General features: G+C 58.7%; 1 protein-coding gene across 4 annotated transcripts in view; it reads left to right on the forward strand.

Moving 5' to 3' along the window:
• The window catches only part of NUMA1 (nuclear mitotic apparatus protein 1), a 107,234-nt gene extending 85,622 nt beyond the window's left edge, over positions 1–21,612 (forward strand). For 2 of the 4 annotated variants that reach the window (XM_075337658.1, XM_075337659.1), the window contains exons 13-25: positions 5,056–5,178; positions 5,569–9,174; positions 11,090–11,131; positions 12,228–12,299; positions 12,617–12,847; positions 14,224–14,399; positions 14,502–14,754; positions 14,949–15,231; positions 15,897–16,033; positions 17,609–17,845; positions 17,952–18,059; positions 18,833–19,051; positions 20,587–21,612. In XM_075337658.1, coding sequence (XP_075193773.1) covers positions 5,056–5,178; positions 5,569–9,174; positions 11,090–11,131; positions 12,228–12,299; positions 12,617–12,847; positions 14,224–14,399; positions 14,502–14,754; positions 14,949–15,231; positions 15,897–16,033; positions 17,609–17,845; positions 17,952–18,059; positions 18,833–19,051; positions 20,587–20,613 — 5,514 coding nt within the window. In that variant the 3' untranslated portion in view covers positions 20,614–21,612. Of the gene's footprint in view, positions 1–5,055; positions 5,179–5,568; positions 9,175–11,089; positions 11,132–12,227; positions 12,300–12,616; positions 12,848–14,223; positions 14,400–14,501; positions 14,755–14,948; positions 15,232–15,896; positions 16,034–17,608; positions 17,846–17,951; positions 18,060–18,832; positions 19,052–19,853; positions 19,878–20,586 lie in introns of all 4 variants that reach the window. The other 2 variants (XM_075337660.1, XM_075337661.1) reach the window with 2 other exon arrangements.
• The last annotated feature ends 2,599 nt before the right edge of the window (positions 21,613–24,211 follow it).

Raw genomic sequence — 24,211 nt, forward strand, 5'->3', positions numbered from 1 at the left:
TACTGTTCCACCGGCAGGTTCCACTGACCCCCGTTGTGTGCAATGCTCCCCGGTAGCACTTGGTCAGCCGGGGTCTCTACTAGAGGAAAGGAACCACCTGTGAACCCTGTCCATGGACAGGGACGGTGTTGCAGTTTCGGCTGATAGATTGTCATGGGATAGTGACTTGCAGTCCAGACAGGCCATGGGCAATCTCGATCATTGCTCCCTGGCCACCCTCATTTGGAACATAATCAGTGCTCCGGGGGGGTCCCAGGCATTCCAGGGTGAAGGCTCTGACACGGACGACAGTCCCAGACAGCCTAAGCTAGCTCGCTGGGTGCGGCACTCGGCTTCATCACTAGTCAGGGTCACAGCAGAGGACTCTCTGTATGATGAGGCAGACGTAGCTGATCAGGACTTTGATCCTGACACCGCTCTCAATCCGGATACACCGGATGGTGACGCCATAGTGAATGATCTTATAGCGTCCAGCAATGGCATGTTGGATATCTCTCCCCCAGCTCCTTCAGTGGAGGAGTCAGCTTCACAGCAGGAGAAATCCCATTCAGCTCAAGCGTACATTGAGTACTTTTCTGGCCACGCTGACTTCAGAGAAGCAGTTCAGAATCACCACGCTTACCAGATAAGCGTTTCTCCAAATGTATTAAGGATACATGTTATCCCTTTCCCCCTGACGTGGTCAGGCGCTGGACCCAGGGTCCAAAGGTGGATCCCCCAATCCCCAGGCTTGCGGCTAGATCCATAGTTGCAGTGGAGATGGGACTTCACTTAAAGATGCCATTGACAGACAGATGGACCTCTGGTTGAAATCTGTCTATGAAGCTATCGGCGTGTCGGTTGCTCCGGCATTCGCAGCCGTATGGGCACTCTAAGCTATGTCAGCTGGTCTTGCGCAGCTGGTCTTGAGCACAGGTACATCTGTGCCGCAGGTAGCGTCCTTATCCTCGCAATGTCTGCATTGCGACTTACCCCAGGCTCGGGCAGGTCCAAATTGTCCTAGTCCAAAAGGGCTCAAAAGGCTCAGAGCGGCTCAGATTCCAGGCGGGCTCAATCACGCCCAAGGAAGGCAGCCAGAGGAACCACTTCCAAGGCGGTCTCCTCATGACTTTAAGCTCTCTCTCTCCGCATCCGCGGTTGGTGGCAGACTCTCTCGCCTTGGCGACATTTAGCTGCCACAGGTCACAGACCGGTGGGTGAGAGACATTGTGTCTCACGTGTACAGGATAGAGTTCTGTTCTCGGCCTCCGGCTCGATTCTTCAGAACTTTCCCACCTACCCACCGAGCCGATGCTCTTCTGCAGGCAGAAGGAGTGGTAATTCCTGTTCCTCTTCAGGAACAAGACACGGTTTTTCCTCCAATCTGATTGTGGGGGACCTAAAACTGCTCAACAAGCACGTGAAGGCCAGGCGGTTCCGGATGGCATCCCTCCGCTCCGTCATTGCCTCAATGTCTCAAGGAGATTTCCTAGCATCAATAGACATCAGGATGCTTATCTCCACGTGCCGATTGCTCCAGAGCACCAACGTTTGCTACGTTTCGTTATTGAAGACGAGCATCTTCAGTTCGTAACCCTGCCCTTCGGTCTGGCGACAGCCCTACGGGTTTTCACCAAGTTCAGGGCAGCAGTGGGAGCAGTCCTGCACTCTCAGGGTCACTCGGTGATCCTTCCTTGGACGGTCGACTTGTCAAGGCACCCTCTCAAGAGGCATGCCAACACAGCCTGAGCGTAGCGCTGGAGACTCTCCAGAGTTTCGGGTGGATCATCAACTTCTCAAGGTTAAATCTGACACCGACCCAATCGCTGACATATCTGGGCATGGAGTGTCACGCTCCCTCAGCGATAGTGAAGCTTCCGCTGGACAAACAGCGTTCACTACAGACGGGGGTGCAGTCTCTCCTTCACGGCCAGTCACACCCCTTAACACGCCTCATGCAGAGGCAGTCACTTTCGCGCAGTTTCATCTGCGTCCACTCCAATGTGGCATTCTTTGCCAATGGGATGGGAAGTCGACGTCCCTAGAAGGAACGTCCCCCTTCTCAGACGGTCAAGGACTCTCTTCAGAGGAGTCCATCCTTCATGGAAATCTGGGCAGTGTATCTTGCCCTGCAAGCCTTCCAGCCGTGGCTGGAAAGCACACACATCCGAATTCAGTCGGACAACTTCGCAGCGGTGGCATACATCTACCACCAAGGCGGAACACGCAGTCGGCAAGCCTCCCAGGAAGTCCGGCGGAGTCTGATGGGGGTGGAAGACAGAGCATCCACCATATCCGCAGTTCACATCCCGGGCGCAGAAAACTGGGAAGCAGACTTCCTCAGTTGCCAGGGTATGGACGCAGGGGAAGGGTATCTTCACCCGGACGGTTTTCAGGAAATCTGTCAACGCTGGGGGATGCTGAACGTCGACCTAATAGCGTCTCGGCACAACAACAAGGTTCCGATTTTCATGGCGCGGTATCACGATCAAAGAGCTCTGGCGGCAGACGCCTTAGTTCAGGTTTGGTCGCAGTTCCAGCTACCTATGTGTTTCCCCCTCTGACACTGCTGCCCAGAGGGCTACGCAACATCAGGTCCGTTTGCCGCCGCGCCATCCTCATCGCCACAGGCTGGCCGAGGAGGTCGTAGTCCCCGGATCTGTGGCATCTCACGGTCTACCAACCGTGGGCACTACCAGCCCGGCCAGACTTACTGTCCCAAGGGCCGTTTTTTCCATCTGAATTCTACGGCCCTGAACCTGACGGTATGGCCTTTCAGTCCTGAATCCTAGCGTCTTCAGGATTATCTCAGGACGTCATTGCCACCATGAGACAGACTAGAAAACAGACGTCTGCCAAGATCTACCACAGGATGTGGAGGATATTCTTCTCTTAATGCTCTGCTCAGGGAGCGTCTCCCTGCCCATTTGCATTCCCTACTTTTCCTTCCTTCCTGCAATTCTGGTTTGGAAAAAGGTTGTCACTCGGCTCCCTTAAAGGACAAGTCTCAGCGCTATCTGTATTCTTCAGAAGCGCCTAGCACCACTTCCTCAGGTACACACGTTCCTGCAGGAGGTTTGTCACATTGTCCCTCTGTACAAACGGCCGTTGGACCCATGGGATCTGAACAGGGTACTAATTGCTCTCCAGAAGCCGCCCTTCGAGCCTCTGAGAGATGTTTCACTCTCTCGACTTTCCCAGAAAGAGGCCTTTCTGGTAGCGGTCACGTCTCTTAGGAGAGTGTCCGAGCTAGCAGCGCTGTCATCCAAAAGCTTCCTTCCTGGTGTTTCACCAAGGCAAGGCAGTGCTGCGCCCGATTCCGGAGTTCTCCCTAAGGTGGTATCCCCCTTTCATCTCAATCAGGATATCTCCTTACCTTCCTTTTGCCTCATCCATTTCATCGATATGAAATGGATTTGCATTTGTTGGATCTGGTGAGAGCACTCAGAATCTACATTTCCCGCACGGCGCCTCTGCGCCGCTCGGATGCACTCTCTGTGCTTGTCGCTAATCAGCGTAAAGAGTCGCAGGCTTCCAAATCCACCCTGGCTCGATGGATCAAGGAACCAATTCTTGAAGCCTACTGTTCTGCTGGGCTTCCGGTTCCATCAGGGCTGAAAGCCCATTTTACCAGAGCCGTGGGTGCGCCCTAGGCATTACGGCACCAGGCTACGGCTCAGCAGGTGTGCCAGGCAGCTACCTGGTCGAGTTTGCACACTTTCACCAAACATTATCAGGTGCATACCTATGCTTCGGCGGACGCCAGCCTAGGTAGAAGAGTCCTGCAGGCGGCGGTTGCCTCCTTGTAGGGAAGGGCTGTTTTACAGCTCTAACATGAGGTATTAATTTACCCACCCAGGGACAGCTTTTGGACGTCCCAATCGTCTGGGTCTCCCAATGGAGCGCCGAAGAAGAAGGGAATTTTGTTACTTACCGTAAATTCCTTTTCTTCTAGCTCCAATTGGGAGACCCAGCACCCGCCCTGTTTCCTTCGGGATTTTTGGTTGTTCGGGTACACATGTTGTTCATGTTGAATGGTTTTCAGTTCTCCGATGTTACTTCGGAGTGAATTTGTTTAAACCAGTTATTGGCTTTCCTCCTTCTTGCTTTAGCACTAAAACTGAGCAAGCCCGTGATCCCACGGGGGTGTATAGCCAGAAGGGGAGGGGCCTTACACTTTTTAGTGTAATGCTTTGTGTGGCCTCCGGAGGCAGTAGCTATACACCCAATCGTCTGGGTCTCCCAATTGGAGCTAGAAGAAAAGGAATTTACGGTAAGTAACAAAATTCCCTTCTTTCCTGTACACGTCAGTGGTGTTTGTAAGACCGCATCGCTGTGACTTGTGCCCCATATTCTCATCGTGCATTCACACTGAAAATCTGCACCAATTCTGCAGCGTGTGAATCCATCCCAAGTCTCCTCCTGATCAGTGACGAGTGTGGTCAGCTGTAGAGCGCTCGTGTGTGGAGCGGCCTCACGAGTGCAGATCATGCATGAGGCCTGTGCTCGGACAGGATGACTTCCCCTGCGATCTGTACCTGCTGCTTCTTCACAGCTCATCTGTGACATTCCTGGCTTCCTGCGCACTCCTGGACATGTCACAGATGAGCTGCGCAGCTGCAGGTTGTGTCCCTCCTATAGTCTCTCCCCCTCGCCCTGTACACCATTCTGTAGTTTCCCGCAGCCTGATGCTGCTTTTGCCACTCCTATGTCACGCGTGGCTCCCCGGTGTAAGGGAGGTATTGGGACGTTTACTGCAGCATCGATCGGACTCCTGACCGCAGCAGCGTCGGTCGGACTCCTGACCGCAGCAGCGTCGGTCGGACTCCTGACCGCAGCAGCGTCGGTCGGACTCCTGACCGCAGCAGCGTCGGTCGGACTCCTGACCGCAGCAGCGTCGGTCGGACCCCGGTCCGCAGCAGCGTCGGTCGGACCCTGGTACGCAGCAGCCTCCGGCCGGGGCAGCACATGTGATGCAGGACCTGCTCCATGGCGCGGTGCACAGCATTGCCTTCCTTTTGTCTCTTCTTTTTTTTTTTTCCGTTTCTTGTACTTTACGCCTTTGTTTTCTTACAGAAATCTCTGGAGGAACGCAACCAGTTTCTGCAGGAGAAAGTCTCCATGCTGGAAGATCAGTTAAAGAAGCTTGGAGAAAGCGACTCCCAAGAGAAAGGGGAACGAATGGGGGACGTCCTTAAGGTAGGACGTAGGAGGAGCATTAACCCCTTAATGGCCAGGCTATTTGGTTTCATTTATTTTGCTCTTCTCGCTAGAAAATCTGATCTGTGTTTCCAAAGACTTAGTCGCTCTGTTATTCCTGACGGACACCCAGGGATGGTTGCAATCGTCTGCTTCTGTTCACCACATAGTGGACATTGAGTGCTGTGTAGACGTCTAAAGGGAAGACAGAAGCGGTAATAATTGCTTCTGTCTTCTCCTGCAGCTCTTGATAGAATTATGCAGCAACGTTTAAAGCCGTCGCTGCCTGTCGTCACAATCCAGTGGGTGGTCGGGGGCAGGTTAGGCTGGGTGCACATTTCGGTGTCGGTGACACTATTTCTTACTGACCATTTTGTCTTTTGGTTTCAGCTGGAGAATTTGCAGCAAGAAGTAGCCGCTCTGAACGCCAAATCATCGCAACTTGACGCCCAGATTGCACAGATGGAAGAAGAGAAGATGGCGATGAGGGCGGAAAACGAGGCGCAGAAGTCACGTTTCGATTCGGAGAAGATGCAGCTCCAGGACATTGTCACCAACCTGCAGACGTCCTTATCAGAGATCACCTTCCAGAAGGAGAAGCAGGACCAGGACGCCCGGCGCCAGGAGGAGAAGCTGACCTGCCAAATCACCACCCTGAAGCTGGAGATCTCCAAGCTCAAGGTGTCCCTGACCCAGAAAGATCAGGAGCTCTCAAGTCTCCATGCGGAGGTGGAAGAGGAGAGAAGGCAGAGAGGACAACTGGAGCTCGTCCTGCAGAAGGAAGAGGAGTCCTCCAAGAAGAGCATCGCCGAGCTCAACCATCAGGTCGACCATCTTGGAAGCACGCTGAGGCAGACGGAGGGCAAACTGCTGGAGATAAATGAGCAGCTGGGACTGAACACCCAACAGATGCTCAGTCTACAGCAGGAACGGGACAAGTGTGCCAACGAGCGGGACTCCACCATCACCATGTTCAAGGAGTATAAGAACGCCAAGGAGGAAGAAGTGACTGCCCTGGGGAAGACGTGCCAGGCCCTGCAAAGCGACCACCAAGCTGAAGTGGTAGCAATGGAAGAGCTGAAGAAAGAGAAAGCGGAGCTGGCTGTGAAGGTGCAGGAGCTGGACGCCACCATCCTGGACCTGCTCGACAAATGTCACAACCTGGACGCCGAGAACAACGCCCAGAGTAAGTCACACGCGGCCGCACTGGAGTCCCTGAGAGCGCAGCTCTCCGAACAGGAGGTGCAGCTGAAAATATACGAGCAGAAAGTGTCCGGCCTGGAGCAAGTGAGCGAAGAAAACGCAGGAGTGAAAGCGCAGCTCCAATCCCTGGAGGAGACCGTGAAGAACCTCAAGGAAGAGCTAGAAAAGGAGCGAGAAAAGTCGTCTTCACTCGAGAGCGAGCGGAAGAAGAGCTCCGAGCTGGAAGGAAAAGTGAAAAGCTTACGGGAGCGACGAGACCAAGCTGTGGCCACACTCGACCAGGAGAGATCTTCCATGGCCAAGCTGGAATCTCGGGTCATGCAGCTCGGAGAAGAACTACAAGCAAAAACAGAGAGCCTCCAGCAGAAACTGTCCAAATCGTCCTCCGCCGTCCGACAGCGAGAGGAGGAGATCGAGAAAATCACCAAGGAAATGAACATGTGGAAAGAGCGAGCCGACAGCTCCAGCCAGGTGAAGGCGCACATCCAAAGCCTGCAAAAAGAGCACGACGAGGTCTGCCAGCAGCTGGCCAACGAGAAGTCAAAAATGTCCAGCATGGAGGCCGTCAGCGCCACGCAGCTCAATCAGGTGCGCCTCCTGGAGACCAAGCTGTCGGCAGCCCTGGCTCAGATCGGAGAGAAGGAGGCGCAGGAGCAGACGCTGCTCAGCACAATCCGGGCCACCGAGGAGAAGCTCCGCGCCGCTCAGCAGAAGGACGCAGAACATGTGTCCCAGCTGGAAACGACCTGCACCAACAAAGCGCAGGAGCTTCAGGCCCTTGCCAAGGAGCTTTCTGAGGAGAAGCAAAAAGTCTCAGCTTTACAGCGTCTGGAAGATGAGAAGTCTGAGAAGATCGTGGCTTTGGAGACAAAAATCGGTTCAATGCGGAAAGCGAGGTCACAAAGCGAACAAGCCCTGAAGGATCTGTCTGCAGACCTAGAGAAGAAGAACAACTCTGTCCGAGAGGCCCAAGAGAAGCATCAGCAGGAGCTTCACCGCAGAGACGACGAGCATCGCAGTCTGGGAAAAGAGCGGGATAAACTCCTCCGACAGCTCAAGACCGAGCAAGACGCTAAGCAGGAGGCCGAGGCCCAGCTCCAAAAATACATGGATGGACACAAAACAGAGAGCTCAGCTCTGCAGAACGAGCTGTCCCGCTCTCTAGACCTCATCACCATGAAGGAGAGCGAGCTGGAGAGACTGACCAAAGAAGTGGCCTCCAGAGAGGAAGAAATCCAGCAGGCGAAACGCAACGCAGACAGCCTCACAAAGGAGCTCAACGTCTTAAAGGAGCGCGCCAACTCTCAGGACGAGCAGATCAAGCGCCATAACCAAACGGCCAAGGACGCCGAAACCGAGATTAACTCCTTAAAAGCTAAGCTCGCTGAAAGAGACGGACAGGTGGCACGCTTGGAGCAGGAACTTCGAAGTACACTGAGAGAAGGCGCCTCTGTCCAGCAGCAGTATCGGGACACAGTCGGGGAAGTGCAAGCTCTTCAGTCTAGGACTGCAGAACTGGAGAGCAGGTGCAGCGGGCTGGAAGACGCCGTGAATGTCGCTCGTAAGGAAGCAACCGACGCCAAGACCGCGGCATCCGAAATAGCGTCAGCATGTGATCAGCATGAACAGAGACTGGAGACGCTGGCAGCCGAGGTGCAGCAGGAGCAGCAGAAGATCGAGGAGCTCGGGAAGCAGCTGGAGGCCTCTCAAGCTCTGCAGTCTGAGAAGGAAGCCTCATTGGAAGCCTTGAAGAAAGAGCTGATCCATAAAGTCCAGGAATTGGAGCAGAGTCAGAAGGCGCTGAGCGAGTCCAGCCGAGAGCTGACCAGTGCCCGCTCTGCAGCTCAGGAGTACGAAAAGGAGCTGTCCACAGCCAAGGAGCAAGTGGCCCAACTGGAGAAGGAATCCGGACACAAGACGGAGCAGATCCAGAGTCTGCAGAAGGAGCTGAGTGACCTGGCTGCCAAGCTGGCCAGCAGTGAGCGCAGCTCCGGAGAAGTCAAGGAACATCTCGCCAAAGAAGCCAAGAAGAGCAGTGAATTGGAACAGCAGATAAGGGCAGTGCAGGCGAAGCTGGAGGCCTCCTCCAAGGAGCTGCTCGAGAAGCAAGCTGCCATCCAAAGTCTCACAACCAAGGCGTCATCCTACCAAGAAGCAGCCGGAAAGCAATCGACAACTGTCGAGGAGCTTCAAAAGACCCTCTCGTCCTACCAGGAGAGTTCTACAAAGCTGGAGAAGGATATGAAGATGTGGCAAGAGAAGTGCTGCCAGAAGGAGGAGGAGATGTCCGGCATCCAGCACCAGCTCAAGGAATTGGCCTCCATTCAGAGCCTCTACCAAGAAATGAAGTCTGAGAAGACTCAACTGGAAAGTCAACACCAGGAGGAACGTCTGCAAAGCCAGAGATCGGTGGAGAGTTTACAGAAGGAGCTGGAGAAGAGCCGAGCAGAGGCGGCCTCTGTGCTGTCCCTGCGGGGAGCCCTGGGTCAGAAGGAGAAGATGCTAGAGACACTGCAGGAGGAGATGAAGGCCCATTGGCAGCAGATCACCTCACTGCAGGAGGAGATCAAGCTCCAGGCCGGGGAGAACGAGAAGAAGGTGCAGGCAGAGCTGGCCGAGATGGCGGAGAAACACACACACGAGCTGGAGACCCTCCGGCTACAGTATGAGAAGAAGGCCTCCGAGGGCGAGGGGCAGCTGCAAGACGTCACCAGCAAGTACGAGCACGCCAAAGCCAAGATCCTGGAGGAGCGGCAGAAATTCCAGGAGGAAAAGCAGAAACTGCTGACCCAGGTATCCTGCTCCGTCCTATGATCAGCACCCCCCAAATCTTCAGAATGGCTCCTCCACCCCCCCCATTCCTGAGGACTTCTCCATGCTGCTGACAATGCCCCCCACTCCTGACAGCTGCAACGCTCCGCTGCCCCCCACACGCACACCACTCCCCCCAACTTCTGACAGCTGCAACGCTCCGATGATGACCCACAAACTCCCACCCCCCAGACGCACACCGCTCTCCCCCACTCTTGACAGCTGCAAAGCTCCGATGACCCACACACCCCTCCCCCACACCACCACTCCCACCCCTTCCCAACACGCCCACACACCCCAACACCCCCACACACCCCTTCCCAATCACACACACTCCTTCCCCCTCCCCTCCCCACACACACCTCCCCCCACACACTCATCCCACGCGCGCGCACACACCCCTCCCCCGCAACCTTCTGCGCACACACCCCTCCCCCGCAACCTTCTGCGCGCACACCCCTCCCCCGCAACCTTCTGCGCGCACACCCCTCCCCCGCAACCTTCTGCGCGCACACCCCTCCCCCGCAACCTTCTGCGCGCACACCCCTCCCCCGCAACCTTCTGCGCGCACACCCCTCCCCCGCAACCTTCTGCGCGCACACCCCTCCCCCGCAACCTTCTGCGCGCACACCCCTCCCCCGCAACCTTCTGCGCGCACACCCCTCCCCCGCAACCTTCTGCGCGCACACCCCTCCCCCGCAACCTTCTGCGCGCACACCCCTCCCCGCAACCTTCTGCGCGCACACCCCTCCCCCGCAACCTTCTGCGCGCACACCCCTCCCCCCAACCTTCTGCGCACACACCCCTCCCCCGCAACCTTCTGCGCACACACCCCTCCCCCGCAACCTTCTGCGCACACACCCCTCCCCCGCAACCTTCTGCGCACACACCCCTCCCCGCCCCACCACCTCTCGCGCACACGCGTGATTCCTGCTGCTCCTTTTTGTTAAATGCAGGGGGTTTTCTGTGCCCTGTGTCTATATAGGCGGCTGACTGACTGGTCGGCCATGATGAGGGGGGCTGGCTCAGCGGCTGTAATGACCAGCCGGCCCCCTCCGCACACAGCAATAGCCACATGCTGATATAGGAGACCTCTCCTGCGCTGAGTCCAGGGCTTGGGCCGGGGGTCACGGTTGCGTGTTACTCGCGCGAGGATGGAGTCGCATCCCCCGGCCGCTCTCTGGCCGGAGCGTGCAAAGTCGTGTGATTCTGTGCAGCTGCACGCTGCTATCTGGAGAGCGGCCATACTGGGTGAGGCGATGCCATCCCCGCGCGAGGCCGTATCTGGAGAGCTTCTTTTTGCCCCCCCCTTTTGTTGGTGAATTCTGTAGGTTAATAATGGGGGCACAGTCACAGGGACGGCCATTCTGAATCCCGGGACCCTGATCAGGACGAGGCGTTGTAGGGATGAATCTCTTCACACTGTATATTTTTCACTGTTGCCTTCTGGATTTGGGGGTCCAAGGACAGCGGGGCGCCTGTCTCTAACACCTGGCTGTGGGGGTCCCGGGGCAGTGGGCATCCGTCCCTAGCACCTGACTGGGGATCCCAGGGGCAGTGGGCATCCATCCCTAGCGCATGGCTGTAGGGGTCCCGGGGCAGTGGGCATCCGTCCCTAGTGCATGGCTGGGGGGGTCCCGGGGCAGTGGGCATCCGTCCCTAGTGCATGGCTGGGGGGGTCCCAGGGCAGTGGGCATCCGTCCCTAGTGCATGGCTGTGGGGGTCCCAGGGCAGTGGGCATCCGTCCCTAGTGCATGGCTGTGGGGGTCCCGGGGCAGTTGGCGTCCGTTCCTGTCGCCTGGCTTTGGGGGTCCCGGGGCAGTGGGCACCCATCTCTATCGCTAGCTGTGGGGTCACTATTGCGGCGCTTGTCCTCACTTTTCCCTTCATGTCGCAGGTGGATCAGTTGGAGGCAGCAAAGAAGGAGCAGTCTGACCAGGTAACGGGTGTAGCCGCCTCTCGCCTCCAGCTCCTAAAACGGTGACGGTGCATGCCGCTAACACCCCCGCTCTGCGCCATCTCTGGGCTCTCGCTCCGCAGCGGGTTTTCCTTGCGAACTGTTTGCCCCGGGGCCGCAGCAGAACACGGGACCTGAACGCGCCGCTCCCGATCTTGTAGTTGAATAAATTCTGCTGTGGAGAGAAAAAATAATCCAATGAACAATCTCAGGTCAGAAAACTTCCGTATCTTCAGCATCTTCTGCTTCCGGGCCGTGATCTCCTCCCCGTGATTCCCTGTAATTGTAGGCTGGCCGGTGCGGCTGCCCGGCATCTAGTACATGTGTATGTACAATGCCTGCGGATGATTCCTCCATGTAATCGTGACCCCGCCCCGCCGCTCACAAGCCCCCATCATCAGAGGAAAGTCTGATCCCCACCCCCACCCTGCGGCCCCCCTTGTGTGGACCTGATCAGTATCATTACATGGGGCAGAGAATCTTGCACGAACCTGCAAACAGTTTCCAATGAAGACTGCAGCATGGCCCCCGCATTGGGGAGGGGGAGACGGCAGTGCATGCTGGGAGTGGGCGCAGTGCATGCTGGGAGTGGGCGCAGTGCATGCTGGGAGTGGGCGCAGGGCCGCTGCTACACCCTGCATTAATCTCATGGCTGCGGACACGGTGCGTTCCGGTCAGCTCAGGATCCCAGCACGGTAACCACACAGTATGGGGCAGCTCAGTGGTCCGCAGCGCAGGGGTCCGCAGCCCGGGGGTCTCCAGCTGTGGTGGTAGTTCCCTGCGCATGATGGGGATTGCAGTTATACCGCCAGAGTGATGATCCCGGGTATGCTGCTGCTGCTGGGGGTGATAGTTCTGCGACAGCTGGAGATCCCCAAGGCAAAGACCACTACGATAGCAGCTGGGGGCGGCGTGTTGGATCAGTGCATGCTGGGGGTTGTAGTTCTGCGGACCACAGGTTAGGTACCCCTGGATCTGCCGCTGACCTGAGTGCATCCGAGCCTCCGCCGCCATGTTGTGATTGATTTCCTTTTCTTGGGTCCGGTCACTGATGTCCTCTCCATTTTTGGTTTTGCAGGTGCACGAGGTGAAGAAACAGCTGCAGCAGCTGGAGAAGGGGGCTCAGGCGGCGGACCACTACAAGGCACAGGTCGGTCCTCATCGTATATGGGGGGGCTCTTCAGAGGAGGCATTGTATGTGTAGGGGGGGTTCTACCAACTCCAGGGTGTCTGAGAGATGATTATAGTCTGTGTCCCCCAACCGGGTCCTGCTCTCTGGCGGATGCCCCCACCGCCCTCCCCCCAAGAGGACCCCCTGCCGGGTCCCGCTCCCTGTCAGATGCCCCCCTCACCTCGCTCTCTGGCAGTTTACCTTCCCCCGTTATCTCACACAGCAAATGAAGGTTAGACCTCTCCGGGGGTCTCGTCTCCGTCGCCTTTCCCCCTCATCTGTTCCTTCCTCTCCAGATGGAGAAGGCGAAGGTTCACTATGATGTGAAGAAGCAGCAGAACCAGCAGCTGAGCGACGATCTGCAGAGCGTAACCCGGGAGCAGGAGAAGCTGCGCAAGAAGAACGCCGAGCTGACGGCTGAGTCGGAGCGGCTGAACAAAGAGCTGCAGCGGTCAGTGCAGCAAAACAAGGAGGCCGAGAAGACCTGCAAGGCCCTGAGCAGCCAAGTGCGGAGCCTGGAGTCTCAGGTGAGGCTCCGCCGCGGTGCTCCGCTCTGTATGTGATGTCACAGCTCTGTGCTGCGCGATGGCTCAGACTCGTGATGTTTTCAGGCCGTGCATGCTGGGTCCATGTGAAATGTTGTGCATAGTGCGTGCAGCCATCGGATGGGCATCTGGCGGGGGCGGCCATTGGCTGAGCATCTGGCGAGGGCGGCCATCGGCTGAGCATCTGGCGGGGGGCGGCCATCGGCTGAGCATCTGGCGGGGGGCGGCCATCGGCTGAGCATCTGGCGGGGGCGGCCATCGGCTGAGCATCTGGCGGAGGGCGGCCATCGGCTGAGCATCTGGCGGAGGGCGGCCATCGGCTGAGCATCTGGCGGAGGGCGGCCATCGGCTGAGCATCTGGCGGGGGGCGGCCATCGGCTGAGCATCTGGCGGGGGGCGGCCATCGGCTGAGCATCTGGCGAGGGCGGCCATCGGCTGAGCATCTGGCGGGGGCGGCCATCGGCTGAGCATCTGGCGGGGGCGGCCATCGGCTGAGCATCTGGCGGGGGCGGCCATCGGCTGAGCATCTGGCGAGGGCGGCCATCGGCTGAGCATCTGGCGAGGGCGGCCATCGGCTGAGCATCTGGCGGGGGGCGGCCATCGGCTGAGCATCTGGCGGGGGGCGGCCATCGGCTGAGCATCTGGCGAGGGCGGCCATCGGCTGAGCATCTGGCGAGGGCGGCCATCGGCTGAGCATCTGGCGAGGGCGGCCATCGGCTGAGCATCTGGCGGGGGGCGGCCATCGGCTGAGCATCTGGCGGGGGGCGGCCATCGGCTGAGCATCTGGCGGGGGGCGGCCATCGGCTGAGCATCTGGCGAGGGCGGCCATCGGCTGAGCATCTGGCGAGGGCGGCCATCGGCTGAGCATCTGGCGAGGGCGGCCATCGGCTGAGCATCTGGCGAGGGCGGCCATCGGCTGAGCATCTGGCGAGGGCGGCCATCGGCTGAGCATCTGGCGGGGGGCGGCCATCGGCTGAGCATCTGGCGGGGGGCGGCCATCGGCTGAGCATCTGGCGGGGGGCGGCCATCGGCTGAGCATCTGGCGGGGGGCGGCCATCGGCTGAGCATCTGGCGGGGGGCGGCCATCGGCTGAGCATCTGGCGGGGGGCGGCCATCGGCTGAGCATCTGGCGGGGGGCGGCCATCGGCTGAGCATCTGGCGGGGGGCGGCCATCGGCTGAGCATCTGGCGGGGGGCGGCCATCGGCTGAGCATCTGGCGGGGGGCGGCCATCGGCTGAGCATCTGGCGGGGGCAGCGCGCTCGTGTGAACGCGGCCATTAGTCTTGTTGTTCGGCCGCTGCTCTGTACTCTGATCCGTGTCACACAGAGTTTCCATCGATGGCGTCTTCTTCCCGCAGGTGGAGCACGCTGATCGTCAGCTCCGGGAGCTGGGCAAGACCCACGTTTCCACCACTCATGCCACGAAGAGCCGGGAGACCATGGGCCCACCACGTGTCACCCGGAGCCACACTGATGTCAGTATCGACAGCCTGGACATGAGCGACGAGGACGAGGAGCCCCTGAACTCCACCAGGTGCGTGTGACCCCATAGCCGGCCGGCCGCACGCTGTATGAGGAGCCACCACCCGCGGATGTCACTGTCCTCTACATTCATGTCTCCTCGTTCCCTTTGTAGAAAGAACGGGCAATCTCCACCCCCATCTACATCCACGGCCAAGTCCAGCAGCCCCCGGGCCCCGGCGTCCAACCGGCTGCCCAGGAAGGTGGAGTCGCTGGAGAGCCTGTACTTCACCCCCATCTCCACCCGTGTCAGGTCCAAGCTGGACAGCAGCGGCAGCTCCATCGGGGACCTGTCACTGGACTCCTCCAAGAAAACCCGCTCCGCCCGGAGGAGGACCACCCAGGTGATCAACATCACAATGACTAAGGTGAGCGACGGCTGGAGCTGTGCCCGGGGGACCGCACAGGGACACGGGGACATGGCATACTCAGGGACAGTGTAAGGGCGTCTGCAAGGTACTGGACAGATGGGAATGCTGGTGGTAGTAGTCCTTCTGTGCTGGCGGGAGGCATTTTGTGCCACGTGTCTCTGGCTGCCACCTTGTTAAATCTTACCACACAGAAAACCAAGGAGGAAGCGGAGCCCGAACCAGAAGGCGCCAACACCTCGTTTTACAGCCTCCGCTCTGCGCCCTCACATCCGAACCTGCACCAGCCGCAGAACAGCCGCCGCGGAGGGAAACTGTCCGGCTCCGCTCCCGCCCTCACCAGCCTGCCCTCGCTGGAGTCACTGGTGAAAACCGAGCACCGGTCATCTGATGACAGCCTGGAAAACTCAAAGCTGATGAGCCTGCCCGGATACCGGCCCACCACCCGCAGCTCTGCCAGCCGCTCCCAGGCAGGAGGTGAGTGCAGCCGCTCCGCACAGCAAGAGTATGGGCACGGGGAGGATGGAATCCGAGCGCCCATGACTGGTGCTGGGGGGGAACGAGTGCCTGCGAATGGGGGAGGGGCCAAGTGCCTGAGAATGGGGGGGGGCAAGCGCCTGCAACTGAGGGGGGGGGGTGGTGGAAAGTGACTGGGCGGGGGGGGCAAGCGCCTGCAACTGGGGGGAGGGGGGGCCAAGCGCCTGCAACTGGCGCTGGGGGGGAGGGGGGCCAAGCGCCTGCAACTGGCGCTGGGGGGAGGGGGGCCAAGCGCCTGCAACTGGGAGGGGGGCCAAGCGCCTGCAACTGGGAGGAGGGCCAAGCAACTGCAACTGGGAGGGGGGCCAAGCAACTGCAACTGGGAGGGGGGCCAAGCAACTGGCGCTGGGTGGTGGCCAAGCATTTGCGACTGGTACTGGGGTGGCCAAGCGACTGGCATGGGGGGGTGGCTAAGCGCCTGCGACTGGCGCTGGGGGGGGCCGAGGGCCTGTGACTGAGGGGGAGTATATAGGCGTCCTGGACTGTAGGGAAATGCGTGAGAACTGATTGCTGCCTGGGGAGGGATCTGGAGACCCCTTTAATCCCCGGCGTGGCTCTCCGGATGTGGGGTGTTCGCTGATGTCTCTCCTGTTATGTGCCCTCAGGTCGGAGCAGCTTCTATCTGGCCCCCTGCCATGATGAGTCCGACCCCCAGGAGGACTGGACCCGGATAGCCGAACTGCAGCAGCGGAACCAGGCCTGCCCTCCACACCTGAAGACCAGCTACCCCCTGGAGTCCCGGGTAGGTGTCACCTGGGTGGTGGCCTCTTCGGGGTCACTCACATGTGGGGGATGCCAGGTGGCCAGTGACTCAGTCTCCTATGGGTACTTTCACACTTGAGTTATTTACCTTCTGGCGCAATCCGCCCTTTTGGAAAACAGCGGAATCTGTTAACGGATTCCACTGTTTCCCATAGACTTGTATGGATGACGGATTGTGACAGAAGTACCTGCGTTGCTTTCGCTGGCCGACGCTGCATTGCTTCCACCGGGCAGAAGGAACGCAGCATGTAACGTTTTTTGGCAGCGGAATCCTTTATTTTTTTCATAGCACATGCTCATCTTTTTTTTTTTTTTATTTTTTTTTAAATCACAGAAACTTTATTTTGTCTCTCGGTGGCCGAACGATCAGCTTGTAAGAGCGCTCAGCTGATTGCCCGGCAGCCAGCTTGTGAGAGCGCTCAGCTGAGTGCCCGGCAGCCGGCTTGTGAGAGCGCTCAGCTGATCGCCCGGCAGCCGGCATGTGAGAGCGCTCAGCTGATCGCCCGGCAGCCGGCTTGTGAGAGCGCTCAGCTGATTGCCCGGCAGCCGGCTTGTGAGAGCGCTCAGCTGAGTGCCCGGCAGCCGGCTTGTGAGAGCGCTCAGCTGATCGCCCGGCAGCCGGCTTGTGAGAGCGCTCAGCTGATCGCCCAGCAGCCGGCTTGTGAGAGCGCTCAGCTGATCGCCCGGCAGTTGGCTTGTGAGAGCGCTCAGCTGAGTGCCCGGCAGCCGGCTTGTGAGAGCGCTCAGCTGAGTAGCCGGCTTGTGAGAGCGCTCAGCTGAGTGCCCGGCAGCCGGCTTGTGAGAGCGCTCAGCTGAGTGCCCGGCAGCCGGCTTGTGAGAGCGCTCAGCTGAGTGCCCGGCAGCCGGCTTGTGAGAGCGCTCAGCTGAGTGCCCGGCAGCCGGCTTGTGAGAGCGCTCAGCTGAGTGCCCGGCAGCCGGCTTGTGAGAGCGCTCAGCTGAGTGCCCGGCAGCCGGCTTGTGAGAGCGCTCAGCTGAGTGCCCGGCAGCCGGCTTGTGAGAGCGCTCAGCTGAGTGCCCGGCAGCCGGCTTGTGAGAGCGCTCAGCTGAGTGCCCGGCAGCCGGCTTGTGAGAGCGCTCAGCTGAGTGCCCGGCAGCCGGCTTGTGAGAGCGCTCAGCTGATCGCCCGGCAGCCGGCTTGTGAGAGCGCTCAGCTGATCGCCCGGCAGCCGGCTTGTGAGAGCGCTCAGCTGATCGCCCGGCAGCCGGCTTGTGAGAGCGCTCAGCTGATCGCCCGGCAGCCGGCTTGTGAGAGCGCTCAGCTGATCGCCCGGCAGCCGGCTTGTGAGAGCGCTCAGCTGATCGCCCGGCAGCCGGCTTGTGAGAGCGCTCAGCTGATCGCCCGGCAGCCGGCATGTGAGAGCGCTCAGCTGATCGTTCACAATAGTCTGCCGCCGATAAAACTGTAAAGAGAAAAAAAAAAAATCTTTCCGTTGTTTTGTACGATTTGTTGCCTCCGTCACACAACGCAATGCAGCGGATGCCGTTCAACGCAAGTGTGAAGCTAGCCTAACCCCGAGCTGCTTGTGTATCACAGCAAACGCTCCTGGCCTCCACCATCACTGATGAAGAGCTGAAGACCGGTGACCCCAAGGAGACGCTGCGCCGAGCCACGCTGCTGCCCTCCCAGATCCAGGAGTCGCTGGGCAGCACGCGGAGGATGACGCTGGCATCCACCGGGACGGAGCACTCGTGGGCAGGAAGCAGCATCACCACGCGGCAGCAGAGGAAGCGGGTGTCCGAGGAGCCTCACTACGGGCCGGACACTCCGGAGGTGACGGGCGCGGCGGGGGCACTTCTGGAGCCCAGGGTTATTTTCCACCGCTGTCTTTGTCATTTAGATCAAACGTGACCCCAATTCTGTTTCATTTCCTCATTAGTCTAAGAAATCTGCGAGTTGCTTCCCCCGACCGATGACCCCGAAAGAGAAACCAGAGACGCGAAGATCCACTGCTGCAGAAAGCCGGGCCGGCAGTAGCCAGCAGCAGGTGAGACACGGCCGGTGCACAACACACTGGATCCTGGCCCTGCGGCCGGTGCACAACACACTGGATCCTGGCCCTGCGGCCGGTGCACAACACACTGGATCCTGGCCCTGCGGCCGGTGCACAACACACTGGATCCTGGCCCTGCGGCCGGTGCACAACACACTGGATCCTGGCCCCGCGGTACATGACACACTGGATCCTAGCCCCGCATCTGGTGCCCGGCAGACACTGGGTCCTAGGGGGCAGCCTGAGACGCCCGCCACATATAGCACTAGTATACATAGTGCGCCATATAGCATATAGTGTCCTGTATCCATGCATCAGGCCATTGTAGGAGTGCAGAAACCTCCGACCTCTGCTGCAAACCCAGCAGTATCCCCCTCCGGGAGCTTCGTGTCATGTCGGGGCAGGTGCTAAGGACTTAGCACAGTGCATTGATGATGAGACATTCCTATGTGTGCACCTGGGCCCCCGCGACCGGCCCTCTGGCCGGGCCCCGCGGCCATTCCTCTGGCCGGGCCCCGCGGCCATTCCTCTGGCCGGGCCCCGCGGCCATTCCTCTGGCCGGGCCCCGCGGCCATTCCTCTGGCCGGGCCCCGCGGCCATTCCTCTGGCCGGGCCCCGCGGCCATTCCTCTGGCCGGGCCCCGCGGCCATTCCTCTGGCCGGGCCCCGCGGCCATTCCTCTGGCCGGGCCCCGCGGCCATTCCTCTGGCCATTCCTCTGCACGCATGGTTTGCCTTTCTCATGGTTTCCTTTCCCCTCCTCCATCAGTCACAGCTCAGCCGTCGTCAGACCTTGGCCTTCAGCATTCTCAATACCCCTAAGAAGCTGGGGAGCAGCCTGCTGAAGAGGGGTCTAAACAAAAAGTCCACCCCCAAGTCTACACCACAGGGGCGAGGAAGCACCAGCAAATCACCGCACCTCGCCATCCGCAAGTCTCCCAACAGAAAGTCTCCGCGAGGAGCCGGGAAGTCGCCAAAGAATACCAAGGTCAGTGCTGACAGTGCGACACCGGCCGCATCTCCCCATCACTGCCGAGGACCGGCAGAACACGCACAGACTGCTTCACATATTAGTATAGAGCCGATGGGGACACGACTGATAGCTTCACCTCCTTGCATAACACAATAATCTGCCTGCCTGCAGCAACCACTAGGGGGAGCTCCGGAACATTCTGTTGTGTTCACTGGATATGTGGTTTATAAGGAGCTCCCCCTAGTGATGGCTGCAGACAGGATCTTATCATGTATCTCTGTATACAGGGAGCTCCCCCTAGTGGTGGCTGCAGACAGGAGCTTATCATGTATCTCTGTATACAGGGATCTCCCCCTAGTGGTGACTGCAGACAGGATCTTATCATGTATCTCTGTATACAGGGAGCTCCCCTTAGTGGTGACTGCAGACTGGATCTTATCATGTATCTCTGTATACAGGGTGCTCCCCCTAGTGGTGGCTGCAGACAGGAGCTTATCATGTATCTCTGTATACAGGGAGCTCCCCCTAGTGGTGACTGCAGACTGGATCTTATCATGTATCTCTGTATACAGGGAGCTCCCCCTAGTGGTGACTGCAGACTGGATCTTATCATGTATCTCTGTATACAGGGAGCTCCCCCTAGTGGTGACTGCAGACTGGATCTTATCATGTATCTCTGTATATCTTGGCGGATGTTCAGCGTATCGGTTGTATACAGATATAATCTCGTGTATAATTACCGCTCTGTATTGGTCGGCTCTCGCACTTTTCTTGCCTTTATTTGGGGTGTAATAGTTGTGGGTTTTCTCCCCTGCAGGTGGATTAGGAACTTAATATACAGGTAACGGTGGCGGGTGAGGCCGCTGCACTAGGTGGGGGTACGTGGTTTGGGGGTCACTTCTTCAGCCCCTCTATATAGGTGCACCCCCGTAGTATTACCCTGCCGGTCTCACTGGGGGAGGGGGATGAGTCTGGTATTTCTGGGATGTCATCTCACATGCTTGGTGAGGGTCAGACGTGGTGATGCCAGGTGACCCTCTCCTGTCCTCTTCTCTCGCCCTCTTCTCTCTCGTCCTCTTCTCTCTCGCCCTCTCTTCTCTCTCGCCCTCTCTTCTCTCTCGCCCTCTCTTCTCTCTCGCCCTCTCTTCTCTCTCGCCCTCTCTTCTCTCTCGCCCTCTCTTCTCTCTCGCCCTCTCTTCTCTCTCGCCCTCTCTTCTCTCTCGCCCTCTCTTCTCTCTCGCCCTCTCTTCTCTCTCGCCCTCTCTTCTCTCTCGCCCTCTCTTCTCTCTCGCCCTCTCTTCTCTCTCTTCTCTCTCTCTCTCGCCCCCCCTCTTCTCTTCTCTCTCGCCCTCTCTTCTCTCTCGCCCTCTCTTCTCTCTCGCCCTCTCTTCTCTCTCTTCTCTTCTCTCTCGCCCCCCCTCTTCTCTTCTCTCTCGCCCCCCCTCTTCTCTTCTCTCTCGCCCCCCCCCTTCTCTCTCCTGTCCTCTCTTCTCTCTTCTCCTGGGCGCAGTCACCATTTTCACCATTTATTTATTTATTTTCTTTTTTAGTTTTTTGAGAAGAAGAAGAAGAAGTGATGGCGGCCGTGGCGAGTTTCCCATCTCTAGGGGTGACAGGGTCCGATCACCGCACGCTCTCTGCTTCATGGCCACGGACCCCCGCCGTCTGCTCCATCAGCGGGGGCCGCCGGCCTGGATCCGGGCCTGTTGGGGGAGGGGTGTGCTCCGGCCGTGGTGGCCTGTAATCCGCGCTCGCGTCCCGTGCTCTCGCCTCCGGTGTGCGGCTCCTTTGTTGTCGGATGCGAGGAACACTTGTAGTGCCTTATTGCTGTGGCTTCTGTAATTTAGCTTATTTTTTTTTTTTATTTATTAAAAATGTTTGTGCCCCTCGGGCTCCCCCCAATATCTGCACATCTAAGGCCCCACAGGATGATAATGGGCATCACCCCCTCCCCCACAGATCTGTAATGGCCGCCCCCCAGATACCGATCCTGTGGTGTCGTCGCCCGTCCTCCCCTGTGCGGTGCTGCCCGTCCCCGGCGCGTCCGTAGCACAATGTGTCCCAACGAGTGGCCGGAGATCTGCGGAGACTGAAGCTGAGGAAAGTGCAGAGAAACCCGGCGTGTCCTCCTCTGATAACATCAGGAGTGGTCGGGCGACCGCCGCTGACATTATCTTCCATTTGTTTTTAGTATTCATTTTAGGGTTACTTTTAAGTTGAGCCCCCCGCACCTTTTTATGCTCGTCCTGTGGGGTGGCCTGGATGTAAACGGTCCAAATCCCTCGGTGCAGGGAGGGTCCGTACGTGTGTCCTCCACCCCCATTGTCGGCAGTAGTAGGGTCTGTGCCGGGACCGCTTAGTGAGGACACCCTGCCATAAAGGTTCCGGGTGTGGGGGCAGTGCGGGGGTCTCGAGATCATCTGATGAGATTTAGGACTCTGTGATATTTTTCTACATGTGATCCCTTTCTGTACAGCACAGCGTTGTGGATGATGGGGGTCGTTGTCCGTCCTGGTGTGATCTCTGAGATTCCCTGTTATCATTTATATTTTTGTAAATAAAGTTATCGCTCGTGATCAGACGTCTGCGCACATTTATTCCACGAGGCCGAACCTGGGGGTGAAATCCGACAGGAACTGACCTGGAGTTACATCGGGGCGCACTGCAGTCACATCTGGAGCCGCGGTCACACATTATACTCTCCGGACGCCCCGCCCCTCCAGCTCCTTCTGGACGCACCACCCCCTCCAGCTTCCTCTGGACGCTCCGCCCCGCCCCTCCAGCTTCCTCTGGACGCTCCGCCCCGCCCCTCCAGCTTCCTCTGGACGCTCCGCCCCGCCCCTCCAGCTTCCTCTGGACGCTCCGCCCCGCCCCTCCAGCTTCCTCTGGACGCTCCGCCCCGCCCCTCCAGCTCCCTCTGGACGCTCCGCCCCGCCCCTCCAGCTCCCTCTGGACGCTCCGCCCCGCCCCTCCAGCTCCCTCTGGACGCTCCGCCCCGCCCCTCCAGCTCCCTCTGGACGCTCCGCCCCGCCCCTCCAGCTCCCTCTGGACGCTCCGCCCCGCCCCTCCAGCTCCCTCTGGACGCTCCGCCCCGCCCCTCCAGCTCCCTCTGGACGCTCCGCCCCGCCCCTCCAGCTCCCTCTGGACGCTCCGCCCCGCCCCTCCAGCTCCCTCTGGACGCTCCGCCCCGCCCCTCCAGCTCCCTCTGGACGCTCCGCCCCGCCCCTCCAGCTCCCTCTGGACGCTCCGCCCCGCCCCTCCAGCTCCCTCTGGACGCTCCGCCCCGCCCCTCCAGCTCCCTCTGGACGCTCCGCCCCGCGGGCCGCAGGGATCTGTACTGGGAGCAGCGGGGGCCGCAGGGATCTGTACTGGGAGCAGCGGGGGCCGCAGGGATCTGTACTGGGAGCAGCGGGGGCCGCAGGGATCTGTACTGGGAGCAGCGGGGGCCGCAGGGATCTGTACTGGGAGCAGCGGGGGCCGCAGGGATCTGTACTGGGAGCAGCGGGGGCCGCAGGGATCTGTACTGGGAGCAGCGGGGGCCGCAGGGATCTGTACTGGGAGCAGCGGGGGCCGCAGGGATCTGTACTGGGAGCAGCGGGGGCCGCAGGGATCTGTACTAGGACTGATTCAAGTGTCAGTCCTTGTTTTTGACACCAAACTATGTAGGATATTAGAATCTGACCTTGATACAATATTACAGAATGACTTGGATAAGATGTCAGAATGGGCAGACACTGGACAGAGGAGATGTAATGGTGATAAATGTAAAGTAATGCTATTTCTGCATATACATTAAATAGAAGTAAACTCGGGACTACAGAACAGGAGAAGGAGCGGGGGATTCTGGGTACAAGTAACTGAGCAGCAGCACTCAATGTCAGGCAGCAGCTGCAAAGCAAACAAGATTCTAGGGTGTATAAAAAGAGAGATTAGATCCCGTGATCCCAAAGTATTGTTACCCCTCTATAAATCACTTGTAAGGCCACATCTGGAATACGGGATCCAGTTTTGGGCTCCACATTTTAAAAAGGACATTCAGAAGTTAGTCAGTTCAAAGGCAGCAACTAGACTATTACAAGGAATGGAGGCCGCCCGTATGATGAGGAATGGAGGCTGCCTGTATGATGAGAAATGGAGGCTGCCTGTATGATGAGAAATGGAGGCTGCCTGTATGATGAGGAATGGAGGCTGCCCGTACGATGAGGAATGGAGGCTGCCCGTACGATGAGGAATGGAGGCTGCCCGTACGTTGAGGAATGGAGGCTGCCCGTACGTTGAGGAATGGAGGCTGCCCGTACGTTGAGGAATGGAGGCTGCCCGTACGTTGAGGAATGGAGGCTGCCCGTACGTTGAGGAATGGAGGCTGCCCGTACGTTGAGGAATGGAGGCCGCCCGTACGTTGAGGAATGGAGGCTGCCCGTACGATGAGGAATGGAGGCCGCCCGTACGATGAGGAATGGAGGCCGCCCGTACGATGAGAGGAATGGAGGCAGCCCCTACGATGAGAGGAATGGAGGCAGCCCCTACGATGAGAGGAATGGAGGCTTCCCGTATGATGAGAGGAATGGAGGCAGCCCCTATGATGAGAGGAATGGAGGCAGCCCCTATGATGAGAGGAATGGAGGCTTCCCATATGATGAGAGGAATGGAGGCTGCCCGTATGATGAGAGGAATGGAGGCTTCCCGTATGATGAGAGGAATGGAGGCAGCCCCTATGATGAGAGGAATGGAGGCTTCCCATATGATGAGAGGAATGGAGGCTGCCCGTATGATGAGAGGAATGGAGGCTTCCCGTATGATGAGAGGAATGGAGGCAGCCCCTTTGATGAGAGGAATGGAGGCAGCCCCTATGATGAGAGGAATGGAGGCTTCCCGTATGATGAGAGGAATGGAGGCAGCCCCTATGATGAGAGGAATGGAGGCTTCCCATATGATGAGAGGAATGGAGGCTTCCCATATGATGAGAGGAATGGAGGCTTCCCGTATGATGAGAGGAATGGAGGCAGCCCCTATGATGAGAGGAATGGAGGCAGCCCCTATGATGAGAGGAATGGAGGCTTCCCATATGATGAGAGGAATGGAGGCTGCCCGTATGATGAGAGGAATGGAGGCTTCCCGTATGATGAGAGGAATGGAGGCAGCCCCTATGATGAGAGGAATGGAGGCTTCCCATAT

Source organism: Anomaloglossus baeobatrachus, chromosome 2, assembly GCF_048569485.1.
Source record: "Anomaloglossus baeobatrachus isolate aAnoBae1 chromosome 2, aAnoBae1.hap1, whole genome shotgun sequence".
NCBI lineage: Eukaryota > Metazoa > Chordata > Amphibia > Anura > Aromobatidae > Anomaloglossus > Anomaloglossus baeobatrachus.